At 39.4% G+C, this 15,265-nt stretch overlaps 1 protein-coding gene across 4 annotated transcripts in view; it reads left to right on the top strand.

Annotated features, from left to right (window-relative positions):
• The window catches only part of CACNA2D3 (calcium voltage-gated channel auxiliary subunit alpha2delta 3), a 781,459-nt gene that overhangs the window by 714,003 nt on the left and 52,191 nt on the right, over positions 1–15,265 (top strand). For 3 of the 4 annotated variants that reach the window (XR_014796705.1, XR_014796706.1, XM_084903113.1), the window contains 3 exons: positions 1,668–1,720; positions 3,325–3,380; positions 9,271–9,382. Coding sequence is in view for 1 of the 4 variants with exons in the window: in XM_084903113.1 (XP_084759239.1) it covers positions 1,668–1,720; positions 3,325–3,380; positions 9,271–9,382 (221 nt within the window). In the remaining 3 variants the exon portion in view is untranslated. The remainder of the gene's footprint in view (positions 1–1,667; positions 1,721–3,324; positions 3,381–9,270; positions 9,383–15,265) is intronic. The other variant, XR_014796707.1, reaches the window with a different exon arrangement.

The raw sequence follows: 15,265 nt of genomic DNA, 5'->3' as shown, positions 1-15,265 counted from the left end.
TTAGAAAGTTCCCAAGATATGTTTTCATCATTAGGCTTAAAAGCTCAATGGCTTTACCCTTCTGAATGATAATGTGCATTTTAATGTTTTAATCCCATATTTACATAATCCATCCCTTTCCCCCTACATTGAACCAGTGTCTGGCAGGAAATGCTTGAGTGTTCCTCCCCCTGGCCTCAGGGTGAGCTCCCCGCCTCCCCCCTTTCCTCTCCTCCAAAGCCTCCTTAATCCTTTTCTTCCTTCTCTCCTCCTGGACCACACTACCAAGGACCTCTGAAAGGTCACTCACTATCCATCCCAGCACGTCCAGAGACAGAACTGTCCCATGGTCAGGTGACCTGAGACTTTTGAAAGAAAGATGATTATTTTTTTCAAGCCCCAAGAATTGTAACGGCAAAACCACGGGACTGCAGGGTTGCTTTTGGTTTGAGGAAATAGTTAATGGTTCTTATCCTTATCTGACCCTCATCCTGAGGGCCCTGCGATTCAGGAAATGACGCTGAGACACTGTCAAATCAGAGCCAGAGAGGCTGTCTGAAATCTGAGTGGGCTGGGGAGCGACCCCAGTATGTTTTCCTTGTTCTGTTTATTTCCTGGTTGGTTTGAAATAGGGAAATTTCCAGAATGGTTTGGGGATATATAAATTGGTTCTTGTTTTACGTAAAACCAGATAATCCCCCCCATGCCTAGTTCCAGTCTTTATCATCAAAATGCTCAGAAGGTAGGATTAAACAGACCTCACTGAGGAAAGCAGGACTTGGAATTTCAATTCGATGATATCTAAATGCAACCACAAAGGATTCTGAGATTTTTCCAGACCTGCCATCTGGAGCCCAGGCTTTGCCAGTGTCTTTGCCTGTCTTTCAAATCTGCCCACCACTCACATATCTGACATACCTGGGTACAAAGAACTGACTGATGGGGAGACATGGTACTTTCCAGAATCCAGGAAATTGAATTATCCACATAGGAAATTTCTCAGAGTAAACAACCCAACTGCTTTTTTTAATTAAAATATTCTGAAATAAAGATTAGGCTGTCAATGCCTTCTTTTATAGAGTGAAGGGGATTTTCTGCAAGGATAAAATCACATGTTTATATGGTTATCTTTTTTTTTTTTTTTTTTTCAAGTCCAAATATGTAAGTGTGAGAAAAGGCAGCTTAAATCCTACATAATTCATGGGCAGCATTAAAGTCAACTATATGCAATTTTTGCTTGTTTCCATGAATGACATACAGTGGGGAATCACCTTTCTGAGAAGCAGATGCGTAAATTTGAAATCAGTCCTGTGATTCCAGGGCCTCAGCATTAGGCTGTGCAATATTAGTCCCTAGAGGGTAAAGGTTTAAGCATCCTTTGCTGAACTTCCTTCTTCCTCTCAGAGATAACCCTGGTATTAGATCACGTTTATTTTACTTGTAAATCACCTCTCACTACAGGGGAGTTCAAAGTTTTAAAATGTTAGTTTGGGGATACTATTTTCTTTTCTTTTCTTCTTTTTTTTTTTTTTTAGCTAGAGCACCACTGGTTCTTCACCTGATATCAGTATCAATGTCTCTCAAAGAATAGCATTGTCTTGATGTAAAGCCTTAGGTTAAACTGTGAATTTTATGTGTGATACACTTTTTTTTTTTTTTTTTGGAATGACCTGAATTCTTCTCTTTAGCCTTATAATGCTTTCCTTGCTGCAGTAAAATGGATAATGACAGAACTTGTCTTGTAAGTACAATTGCTACATTTAAAAGAATATGACTGCTTTTCTTGTGTATTATTACGTGAATTGGGAGACTCCACTTCATGCTTTCCATGACCATTAGATTCATAATACTTTGAGGTAATCTCATTGAAAACCTCGAAGTACCGAAAGCTAAGACCAAAAATTATCTTTTATTAAGTTATTCACGGTCACTGCTCATGCCCTTATATCATTGTTTAGCAGACGAACAGCTTGCAATGCACAAACCAAATGTATTTATTGTGGTCACTGTGAAATTTAACATATCGATAGATGTCTGACTGCTGTTAACGCTGCCTGGGTGGGCTGTGGGCTGAAGGACAAATTGCCAGGGCTGCCCACTGTGCTACTCGGATGCCTGGCCTTGGATAGCCACGGTTAGGGGTGGGGCCGGTGCAGTCAGGGGCCACGGGCTGGGGGCTTTTCTCAGGTGTGATTTAATTGTTGACCCTGTCAAATTGCCATCCTGTTTGGAGGATGCTTCCGTGACCCAGGTCAGGGTGAAATGGCACAGGGGTGAAAGGCTTGACTTCCAGATGAGATGATGGATGCATTACAGAAACACTGCATCTCACAGGAAGAGGAATTCCATGGATGGCATGGAGGCCAGATCCGGAAAGCTGCACCAAACTGGCTTATTCTTATTTTCCTCTAAGGTTCCAGTTCTGTGGGTTTAGGCAGACTTTTTGCCATTCAGTGAACAGACATTATCTTCTCTATTGCTTTCATGTAACCTACATTAATTGAACAATTTATAAATTCAAGTGGGGAGTAAGCTCTGCATGTACAAAGGAGATAAAAAATGCTGTAACAGATAACAGCAGGATTTTTATTGAGAGTAAGTTGCTGGAGATACTAGCTATGTGCCTGAAAAAGAAATGGTCTGTGACCATTCATTTCGGAGGAGGATATATATATATATATATATATATATATATATATATATATATATATAACTTTTGCTTTCTTTATGAGCATTTGAGAAATTTTAATTTTTTTAAATTTTCATTGTGGTCTAATTTCATTAAGAGAAATTTGCCCCATCTGTCCCTACACACACACACACGCGCACACACACACACACACACACACACACACGCACCCATGCACATCTTGCACACACACACAAATGTCTCTCAGACACATGTCACACACACATGGCTGAACAAGCTTGCATTGCAGTATAAATTTTGAAAGCTTCCTTTATTGCTGCAGATCATAGTCTGTTATAGAATATTTTATTTGTATTTCTGAGACCAGGCAGGGGGAGCCCTTTAGAAGTTGACTTTTTTCTATGGACTCAGACTACAACCAGAAACTATTTCGCCTAGAAAGCAGAATATTTCTCAGCAGAGTCCTCGAGTCTAGGAAAACCTGATCCCTGGGTCTGGTTGGCATTGGTGATAAAATAGCCTTTCCCATACGAGGTAAAGCCTGTGATAGTGGGGCAGTCACTAACCAGCCATGTCACTATCTCCAGATTGCGATGCCCTCTTTCCAAGCAGGTGAGCCATGCTGGGAAGCACAGGTCCCTCTCCATTCAGGGTGTGGATGGCCAAGTAACATTAGGCTTCTCTGTCGCTTTTAGGTTCCTGGTGGAGTTTAACCTCTGCAGCTGGTGGCACTCGGATCTGACAGCTAAAGGTAAGCAGCACTGGCCTCTGCTTCCCCGCTCAGAGTGGTGAACCCTGAATCCACTGGCTGCTTTTCATCAGGGACGTGCTCGCTTAAAATGTTCAGGACAAAGTGACGAGTTTTGGCACTGGCAGCAAAGGCACCCTTTGTGCTGAGTGCAATGCCATCCAGTCTGACAAAAGCCGAAACCGGTTTGGCTCAGTGGATAGAGCCTCAGCCTGCGTACTGAAAGGTCCCAGGTTCGATTCCAGTCAAGGGCATGCACCTTGGTTGCAGGCACATCACCAGTAAGGGGTGTGCAAGAGATAGCTGATCGATGATTCTTTCTCATCGATGTTTCTAACTCTCTATCCCTCTCTCTCCCTCTCTGTAAAAAATCAATAAAATACATTAAAAAATGTTTTTTTAAAAATTCCACAGCCCTCATTCAGCCCATGTGGATTACGCACTTTGACCCATGTCCTTTACCAAGGCTTAGAGGCCATAATTGCACAGGTGACATCATCAAGAAGCTGCTGGGCAGTGCTGAAATTTGAGGGAGACAGACACGGTGACGTCTCAGGCTGAATGGAGAGATAACTGCTCTGTTTTGTTTTAATTACCTTCATAAAATATAAATCTAATCATATACTTTCCCTGCCCCCAAACCTTTAATGATTTGAGTGGTAATTAGTAGAAGCTCTTACAGGCATGAGTTGTGGAGTTAGGTCAGTATGCACTTGAGTCCTGGCTCCAAGGTTGGCATTTGACAAGCTGGCTGATCTGGGTAAGGCTCAGTTTCCTCACAGTAAGAAAAATAGTTGGTGCTCAATCTTTGCTTACTACATACCCTATTTTTTTTTTCTTTTTTTGGCCAGGTATAACCATTATAGACACTGTCATCATAGCTTTGTAAATTACACTTAGCCCATTTTTCCTAAATTCAGAAACTCACCAAGTTCTTGTTAGAGTATGAGATGCAGCAACATATGCAGAGTTTGATGCATGGATATACCAGCATGAATAACAATGAATGTGATCCATGTGTGTTCAGATCGGCTCTGTCCTGGGAAGCTGACAACCCCGTGGACCAGGCCCAGATGCTCTGCCTTCATCCACACACACACTGTCTGATGACACTTTGGTCATGGGCTTGGGACTTGCCCCTTCCTGCTGGGTTGGTACCATCTTCAAATGACAGCAAGTGCCCGTAGTCCCACTTCTACAAACATAGCCTTAAGGAAATAAACTGAGGTGGGAACAAAGGATTCTATGTAGGATGATCATCAGGGAATTTGGATTGCAAATACCAGCAACTCTTTAAATGATGAACAATAGGGACATTTTGTTGTTGTTAATCCTCACCTGAGGTTATTTTTTTCCATTGATTTTTAGGGAGAATGAAAGGGATGGAGAGAGACATATTGATTGGTTGCCTCCTCCAGAGGCCTTGACCAAGGCCAGGGACTGAACCTGAAACCAAGATATGTGCCTTTGACTGGAATCGTACCTGGGACTCTTCAATCCTAGGGTGGACCTTCTATCCATTGAGCCAAACTGGCTAGGGCTATGGGATATTATAAGCTAAATTACAACTCATTCACAGGAAGGTATAAAAACTTTTTATTTTTATTTATTTTTATTATTATTATTTTATATATATATTGATTTTTTACAGAGAGGTAGGGAGAGGGAGAGAGAGCTAGAAACGTCCATGAGAGAGAAACATCGACCAGTTGCTCCTTGCACATCCCCTACCGGGGATGTGCCCACAACCAATGTACATGTCCTTGACCGGAATCAAACCTGGGACCCTTCAGTCCGCAGACCGATGATCTACCACTGAGCCAAACCGGTTTCGGCAGGAAGGTATAAAAACTTTTTAAAAGATCCTGTTCCTGAAAATTTTACCAGGTTTGAAAATGCTCATGAGATTAATTAATATAACAAAAATTATATACAAAAACTGTATATACCCCCAAAAACATTCGGTAGTGGGAGAGGAGAGGGTAGTGTTAAATAGGACCAACAGTCAGTATGCCAATGGTGAGCCAATGAGCAGAGACCAAGATATGAACTGAAATTTATGGCACATTTTTCTTGTCCCCCCCAAAGAAAAATGTGCCATAAAAAATATGGCGCATGATTTGGGAAAGAGAGATGAGAAGAAACCTACTAAATGGGTGCGATTTTATCACACCGCTCAGGAATGCTGTGCAAGTTAAACTAATGAATTGTTTATTTCTGGGATTTTTCATTTAACATCTTCGGACTGTGGTTGACCGTGGGTAACTGAAATCACAGGTAAGGGGGGACCACTGTTGAGAAACCCTAGTGTAGACCAAGGGGTGTCGGGTAGGGGCCGGCAGGCTTTGCACTCATGATGCTTACAAAATGTGTGTAGGTTCTCTGTGTCACCTCCCCTCTCCCCTGCTTCCCTGCGCACCAGGACTCACCGTGGGCAGCATTTCCGCTCAGAGGAATACAGCCATGCTTCAGCTCTCTGCTTCTGTTTCAGGAAGCTTTATAAAAAGGTCCTTAATAAATAACTCCAAGTTACCTCACTCCATTGCCACACCCTGAGACCTTTCCCCACAAAATCGAGAGAAAGACCTTGTCCAGTAATCACATTGTGGATGCATGTGGGGATGAATAGTGCTGCTCCGTTAGCAGAATGCTGACATCGGAGTATCTTCAGACCCTTCAACATACCTGAGGTGGGGGCTGCTAGATCTGTCCAGAAGGCACCCATGTCAGACAGCTAAGAGAGAATGGGCTCAGACCTCACCCAAGACCTGCCACCTCCACCAGACAGCAGAGCGAGACAGGGCCCCTGGCCACCTCAGCTGCTGCTCAGAAACTGTTACATTCAGGCCTTCTAGCCCTCTGCTGGGCATGGCTGTGACCTCCATTTTAGAGTTGAAGAAACGGCATCAAATGAGGGTAAACTCCTCTGTGGAGCTGCTATCATATGCATATCTTTGTTAAATGTAATTCTTAGACCCAGTCTAAGGAGAGAAAAGTGTTGAGCACATCCTACATTGACTGGCAAGGTCTCTTCGTTCAGAACGTACCATCCGATCCCTAGCGAAGGCCCCTGAGCTGAGAGACGTACCTCTTTGTCCCGCTAAAAATGGAATCCATAATTGCACTGTTCATCTGCTTCGCTTCCTTAATGAGGGGGCTGCGGAAGCCATTTCTGCCGAGTATCACAAAGGTATCATTTGGGCGAAGCTGCACAAAGGGAAGGGGCTTGCCAGCACCCGGTTCTGAATGGGGGTGCGCCCGCAGAGACAAAGGGAGAGGAAAGCTTTTCACATGGCAACTCTATTCATTCCCGATTGTCTGCATGTAATTACTGTGAACTCGAGTCGGTTATTCTCATCAGGGACACTTGTTGCTAAGGGGAAATTAAAGATATTCAGTTGTGTGGGGGCTTCATTGTGAGCGAGGGATAGGTCATGGCGGCCTCGGCTATAGAGGTCCAGTGTAAGTGGGGTGTGAGGGAGAGGGTGTGATGGCGAAGAGTGTAGCAGGCTCCAGGATGTGGCAGAGTGGGTATTTGGCCGCCGCCGCTTCCAGCAGTGTGACTGGGGCAAGCGTCTGTCCCTATTCCTCTGAGCTCCAGGTTCTTGGTCTGTAAACAGAGAGCAGCAGGCCTTGCTCACTGCGTGATGGCCCCCGTCCAGGCCCAGGGCCCAGTGTGGTGTTTGGCACGTAGTGAGCACCTAGTGAGTTTGGCTGTGAAGGCGGCAGTGATTTTGCTGTTTAAGTCTATAGTGATCATTGATCAAGGTGAGCATTCTCTGAGGGCCACTACAGCTACCAGCGCTTCACCTTCAGTGGAGTCAGGACTCAGGGAAACAGCCGGCTGCTTACCTTTTCTCACTGAAGGATTCAACAAAACACAGTGGCAATAAGCAAGTGGCAGCTCTGGCACCAGCTGAGGGTGCAAGTGGGGCCAGCACTGGCAGTAGGTGCAAGCAGTGGCTCTGGAGCCCCGCCTTGAATGGCTCTGGACCACTCACCTGCTCCACCATCCTGCAGCGGCCAATGCTCAGCATGTTCTGCATGCACCCCCAGGTGGTCAGCAAATGTCATAGCGACCAGTTGTTTGGTTGTTCTGCTGTTTGGTCTATCTGCATATTAGGATTTTATATATATAAGTGAAGTCATCACCCTGATAAACCTAGTACCCATTGGACACCATACATAGTTATTACAATATTATTGACTATATTCCCTATGCCGATGATTATTCTGTAGTATCAATTTGTACTTCCAAATTCCTTCACCATTTTTGCCATCCTCCCAAATCTCTTCTCCTCTCTGGCAAGTGTCAAAATGTTCTCTGTATTTAGGAGTCTGTTTCTGTTCTGCTTATTCGTTTATTTTGTTTTGTGGATCCCACCTAAGTGAAGTCATCTGGCATTTGTCTGTCTGACTTATTTCACTCAGCATAATACTCTTCAGGTCTATCCCTGTTGTTGCAGAGGGCAAGATTTCATTCTTTTTTATAGCTGAATCATATTCTACTGTATATATGCACCACTTCTTTATCCATTCATATATTGATGGACACTTCAGTTGCTTCCATATCTTTGCTGTTATAAACTCTGCCATCCTTATTTTTATATCACAATGGCCTCACTGGAATGCTATCATTGTTTTGTTATTATTCACTATTACTACTGTTATAATTAACTGACACCCAGCATTCATGATGTTCCAGGTACTGCACTAAATACTCCACACATACCCTGTTTCCCCAAAAATAAGACAGTGTCTTATATTAATTTTTGCTCCCAAAGATGTGCTAGGTCTTATTTTCAGGGGATGTCTTATTTTTCCATGAAGAAGAATACAGTACACATTTATTGTAAATGAAAATAAAGGAAATTTATTACCTATATACTGTACAGTAGTATGATAGTTGTCAACACAAACCAGACAAACTGTGAATCCTACAGTATCAAGAATTGACTCATTTATTCAATGACAATCATGACATCATCTTCTGGAACATCATCATAACAATCCAATTCCTGAATTTCCTGGTGAATTTCTTGTGACTCCATCTCTTTCAGAATCAGTGGACCAAATCTCTCATGTTTAGCCTAGGGGGGGCCTTATTTTCAGGGGATGCCTTATATTTCACTCAGAAGGAAACCTGTAAGTAGGTCTTATTTTTGGAGGATGTCCTATTTTCGGGGAAACACGGTATTATTTACTTCTCACATCAACCTCTGATAGAAACCTATATTATCCCCAACTAACATATTTAAAAAATTGAGACTTAGAGAGGTTTGGGCACTTGCCCACTGGACATAACTCCCTTAGATAATTTAATCAACCACAAGGCCTTCACCAAGTGCCTACTATGTACTCATTTATGTACAGGGTTATTTAGTGCCATATTACTGGACAAGGCACTTCATAATAGTAGGATTAGGCTCATGGCTTTGGTTCAAAGGCATTACGTATTTTACTAGTCCATATTTCAATTTTGTTTCTGTAATAAAACCATGCAATTGTATCATGACCTGGGTCTCAACCCAAATAATATGGTGTAACTTATATTTTAGACCTTTATTTAGATATGCATATGTGTTTGTTGCTAAGTTCAAGTGAGGCTGAGTTCAGTTGACTGATGTTGTCCCAGAAAAGTAGAATTATTACGATGCATAAATGATAGCTGATCAGGCCAAGGCAACTGCTTGAAGAATTATAGCTTATAGAGTTGCTTGGCAGATGAAATCACCGGACTAATTAGAAAATAATGCATTATGCTGTGCCTAGAAAACTCGCAGAGCCGTGGGAGCTGAGCAGCATTCTGAGTTCCTATGGGATAACAGTCACAATAAAGCCTGTGCCTTGTGTTCCTTATCTTTCTTCCTCCCTTTTTTCCTTATCCCTACAGCCCAGAAATTGAAACAGACCCTGGAGCCTTGTGATACTGAGTACCCAGCATTTGTCTCTGAGCGCACCATCAAGGAGACCTCAGGGAACATTGCTTGTGAAGACTGCTCCAAGTAAGCCCCCACCTCTGCTCAGTGAGAACCTCCCCAGATGGGCTGCTGTGAGGGGCATGCCCAGGATTCCCCAGAGAGAGACGGAAACATGGCTGCCCTCTGTGCGAGGGAGTATTTCCATCAGCTTGGTTTTATTAGAAAGGTGGCTGAGAGTTTGGGAAGCGTTCAGAATGCATCCTGGAGTATGGGAGGTTTTAGTTCTGTTTGTTGATGGTTGGAAGAAGTCCTAATTGGTGTTTCCCTAACTGACAGTTGGCAATTTCGGCAACCTGTTCCAGGTGTCTTTACCAAAAGCACAGAATCTTCAGATTCACTGAAGTCTGATGGATTGAAAGTGATACTTGGTGGTTTACTATGGGTTTCTCTGATTACTGATATGGTGGGCCTGTTTTTGAAACAGCTTTATTGGTCATATGTATTCATACTGATTTGGGTTTTCTTTCTGTTTTGGACATCTTTTTTTTTTTTTTTTCTTTTTTTTCCTTTTTTTCAGTTATGTGGTTTGTATATGTCTTCCTATTCCTGGATCTGGCTCTTCACATTTATGGATGCCATTAGATGAACAGAAATTTTCTTTTACTTTTATTTTATTGTAGTCTAATTTATTATTTCTTCTATGATTTCTCTATTTTGTATCTTGTTTTAAAAATTAGTCTCTGCCCTAATGTTATAATGCTATTCCCATGTATTTTTATTCTGCATGCTTGTAAAGGGCTGCCTTTCACATTTAGGACTTTAAACCCTTTGCGGGGGGTGGGGGAAGGTTGAGAAACAGAGAGTGGGAGAGAGAGAGAGAGGTCGAATAGGGGCATGAGGTAGAGTCTACTTTGGTCTTTTCTATGTACTTGGCTTTGTAACCAGCACTTTGTATTGAATAGTTTTTATTTTCCAATAGATTTATTATAACACCTGTGCCATGGCTGAGTTCCCATCTATATGCAGATCTGGCCCAGGTTTTATGGTTTGTCAATACCTCTGTCAGCACCCTGTCTCTTTAATTATTATGGCTTTATAATATGACTTGTTTTTTAGAACAAATATCATTTCATTCTTCTTCTTCATAATCATCTTGGCTATTCTTCCCTCTTTACTCTTTCATATTAATTTTGGAATCAGCTCATTAATTTCCATGACTTATGCTAAGGTTTCAATTAAATTTGCTATGCTATATACTTATTTGAAGATAATTGCTATCTTTTATATTGGACCTTCCTTTCCCCTTATAAACTAAATATATCTTTTTATTTATATGTCTCTTTCTGTGCCTTTCAATACAGTTTTATAATTTTATGTTAGATTTATACTTAGCTTAGAGTTTTTCTTGCTAACATAAATAGTACATATTTGAAACTACATTTTCTAATTGATAATTGCTAGCATATGAGGATATCACTGATTTCTGCACATTGAGTATCTTATGTCCCACAAATTACTAGATGCTGTTTAAGAGCTGACAGTTTGTGTATAGATTTTCTTGGACTTTCTGCATAGAAAGTAATATCACCTGTGACAATTTTTCTTCCTAATCATTATATTTGTTTGTTTTATTACACCAGAATTCTGATACATAGAAGCAATGAGAGTAGGTGACCATGCCTTATTCCTAATTTAAAGGAACTGCTCCTAATAATCCATGTTAAGTATATTTGCTATAGGGTTTTTAAAGTTGTAGTAAAATATAAATAATATAAAGTTTACCATTGTAGCTATTTCTAAGTGTACAATTCAAGTGCATTAAGTAACTCACAATGTTGTGTGCCCAACTGTAGGTTTTGGTAGTTAACCACTTATTAAGTTAAAAAAGACCTCTTCAAGAACATTTGGTGCTGCTGGTGTTATTACTTGAAACTTGAATGGATGTTGAATTTTATTTTAAAAATTCTACTTACATTACTAAAATAATTTTAATTTTTAATATGTTGACTTACATGGATATAATTCATTTTTTTTCAATCATGACACATATATGCCATAAATATCTTTAATAGGTTGGCAAATGTAAAAATCTACTTGTTTTACCATGATGGACTTTCATTGTCAGGATTACAAAAACCAACACTGTATTTCAAGATTTATCTGCTCATATTAGATGGTGAGCTTTTGCATCTGTGCTCAAAAAGGAGAGCAGGCTACACTTTTCCTTCCTTGTACTGCCATTTGGCTTTGCTCTTACCTTCATTTTGTCATCATAAAATTACTTGGAGAATTTTCCCTCTCGAATATCTTAACATTTCGTGTAAGACCAAGTTATCATTTTCTGGTATGTTTGGTAAAACTCAGGAAACTATCAGTGACTGGTGGGTTTTTGTTTGTTCATCTGCTTTTGTGTGAGTACATTTTCAACCACTGCATCTGTTTCTTTAGTGGCTAGCTATCTCTCTGGAATTTTTGTTTCTTTTTTTAAATGACTTTAGTGATTATATTTCTTAGAAAATTGCCTATTTCATCTCACTTTCCAAGGTTATTGCATGCCTTTGGTCATAGTATTATCGTTTGATTAAAAATGCTATCTTATTGCTGATTTTACCCCCTTTTAAATCAACCTCTTTCTCTCTCCCTCCTTCTCTTCTCTCCCCCCTTCCCACTTTTCTCCTCTTCTCTCTCTCTCTTGCTAAAGTCCCCCTCCACCATATTTCATGTTTGTTTTGTTACTCTTTTCAAAGAACAATCATTTAGATTGTTTGATTCTTTCTGTTGTTTCTTTGAATTTTTATTGTATTTATTTAGTTTCTTATCTGTATTATTACCTTTCGTCTATGTTTTGGGAGTTTACTCTTTTTCTTCTAACATTTTGTGTTTGCTGCCTACCTTTATCAGCTTCATCCAAATATATATAATTTCTTTCTGCATTCCAGTTTATCTCCATAAATGTAATATAAGGCTTTCATTATTATTTAACTCTAGCAATGTTATAATTTTCACAATTTTTATTAATACATTTTAAAATATTTTTAGATATCCTAACAAGTGTGATTTGAGGCTTTTTATCATTATTGATGTCTAATTAAATGGCATTGTGATCTGTATAACACGTGTTTTTTAGTATATGTGGAGACTTGTTTGTATTCTATTACTTATCCATGTATTTTTTTTCCAGTTTATTTTTATTTTTTTTAATTTTTAAAGATTTTAATTTTAATTTTTTATTTTTTTAGTGTTTTTTTATTAAATTATTATCTGTGTACATAATTTAACATTGCCTCCCCCTCCCATACATACCCTCCCTCCCCAGAGATCAACTGAAGGACTTGTATACATGCATATAAGTACAACCAATGGATACTTACTTATCCATGTATTTTTGAAACCAAGTTTCATTCTCAGATAGCTGGGTACAAATGTTAATAAGTAACTATTGGCTCATATGTATTACTTTGTTTCAAAGTTTTTTAAATGGTGTCTATTTTATTTTAATTTTAATTGTTTTCAATTAGAGTTCACATTCAATATTTAGGGAGTGTCTGTTTTGGATGGCAATTAGTCTCTTGCCAGACTTCGGGATTTTTCAACTCATTCTTGTCATTCAATTCATTTTGCTTTCTATATTTTGAAGCAGTATTGCCATGGACATCTCTGTTCAGGATTGGTACAGCTTTCTAATAAATCATTCCTTTTATCATTATGTAAAGACTTCTATATGAAAGTGCTTTATGCTTTAATGTCTATTTCATTTGCTAACAGCATAGGCATAGTAGTTTTTCTTTTGGTAACATTTCCTAGGCATATTTCCCACCCCCTTCCCTCCATTTTCAATTATTATTATTTTTTGTCATTTTGCATTAGGATTTGTCTTATAAATAGAATATAGCTGGATTTGAAATACCTGTCTATTGTTGGTAGATTTAAGTCTGGATTTATTTCCGTTTTATATGCTCTCTATTCTTCATTCTTTTTCTTTGCTCTCCTCTTCCTCCTCCTCTTTCTTCTTCTTCCAATAGAATGTTTACCAATTTGTTTACTCACCATTGCTTTTTTTTTTTTCCCATTGCTTTTTTTGGTTTTAGAGTATTTTGGAAGTTTTTTCCAAGAATGTTCTGGGAGTGTTACATTCTCTCACTCTTTGTTTAAAACACCTTATTTCAGAGGTACTCTGCAGAGATAATTTAACTTCATACTATCTACTATCTAAATTGAAAATTTTAAAGATACTATTCCATTGTCTTCTGACTTTTAGTTTTGCACCTTTATAAATAGGCTGGGTTTCCCCTCTCTGATGGTTTTTAAAGCATTACCCTCTCTTTAATGTTCTGAAGTTACACTGAACTATGTCTAGATATAAATTCATTTCTGGGTGTTTTTTTTTTTTTTGTGTGTGTGTGTGTGTGTACTTTATCCTGGATAATATCCTTCAACTTATATTAGAGTTCATTAATTTCCATTTAATTGTGTCTAGTCTGCTGCATTGCATTTTTAATATAGATGTCTTTCCTTTTATTCTAGAAGGTTCATTTGCTTCTTTTAAAAATATGTGTATTCTTTTATGTAGAGTCCTATTATTAAATGCCCTAGACTTAATTATAAAGAACTCTTAAGGTTATTTTAGCAGTTTAAACTTTTAGGGCACCAGTCTCTTGTTTCTTGTGTCTGCTGTCTTTAATGGCAGATTTTGCCCATGTGTTTTGTCATTTTTGACTGTAAACTGATCTTTACTATTAATTAGTATTGTTGTGGGAACAGAATAGAGTTTAAGTTTCTCTTCATGAGAGGTTTATATCTGGGCTTCAATCATGTATCCTATTGGTATTGACTGTGCCTGGGAATCATTGTTATGTAAGCTTCTGCATTTAGGAGTTTGTGTATCATATAATTACAGTAAATATTTTTCCTAGGCAGCATATACTTTAGGCATAACGTTTGATTTCTCATGCTAATAGCAGAGCCCCAGACAGCACCACTTAGCTATAAATGTACAGTTGTCTTTTAGTATCTTCTCTCGTAAGCATTTTATTTTGTATTTAAATATGCATTTTTAGTTTTACTATTCCATCCTGCATGTCGAAGTGTTTAGAACAGAATGGCTTCCACACCTGCCAAACCACCATGTCACAGTTCCCTTTTCCCCGCGGACTTCTGGGAGCAGCCTCAGCAAGCACGGAGGTACAGTTCTTCACTGCAGGAGCCATGGGGTCTGAGCTCTAGCCTTGCTGACTGTGTGAACTCCAGCAAGAATCTAACTGCTCTGAGTCTCAGCCTCTCCTGGGAAACTTGGGCCTTATGTTTTAAAATATCTAAATACATTTAAATAATTTATCTAAATAAGTATTTAAATTGAATAATTTAAATATTATTATTAAATAATATAACTTAATATTTTAAAGTATAATAATGTTAAGTATATTATTATACTTATTATTATGCTTAATAATAGTGAGCATAGCATAGGCTGGTTGTAAGGTGGATATCATAATCCCAGTCATCATAACTACAAACTCCATCAGGTGGCCAGTGTCTCTTAGTCAGTGATAGGTGATCATATTGAGTAGATTGTTAGGTTTCTTATTTCCGTTCTACATGAGAAAACAAATAAACCAAGATAGATAACTATTAGGGCAAGTCACATGTTTCCTTGTTGACTCGTAATTAGAAACTGACACGGGTGCAGTTTAATTAAAAGAAGTGACCTAATGATTTCATACTAATGAGAAGACTACCGGACATTCAGTGGGAGGTTGCTGCATTCCTGCTGTGGCCAGAAACCGCTGGAGCCTTGGGCAATGCAAGGACGACCATGATAGAAAGGTGCTGTTGAAGGTGTTTGCACCACCCTGACCAGCCTGTCTCAGACCTAGAATTCCACGCTGGCTTGAAGACTCCCAAGGAGGCTGGGGAGTTGAGTGAGGCCTGCTACCACGTGCTGCTGGCCCCAGGGAAAAGGCACTGCAG

The sequence above is a fragment of the Pipistrellus hanaki genome (genome assembly GCF_964339955.1).
Source record: "Pipistrellus hanaki genome assembly, chromosome: 13".
In the NCBI taxonomy this organism is placed as follows: domain Eukaryota; kingdom Metazoa; phylum Chordata; class Mammalia; order Chiroptera; family Vespertilionidae; genus Pipistrellus; species Pipistrellus hanaki.
Note: the sequence above shows the minus strand (reverse complement) of the source record. Positions and strands in the feature narration are given on the sequence as shown.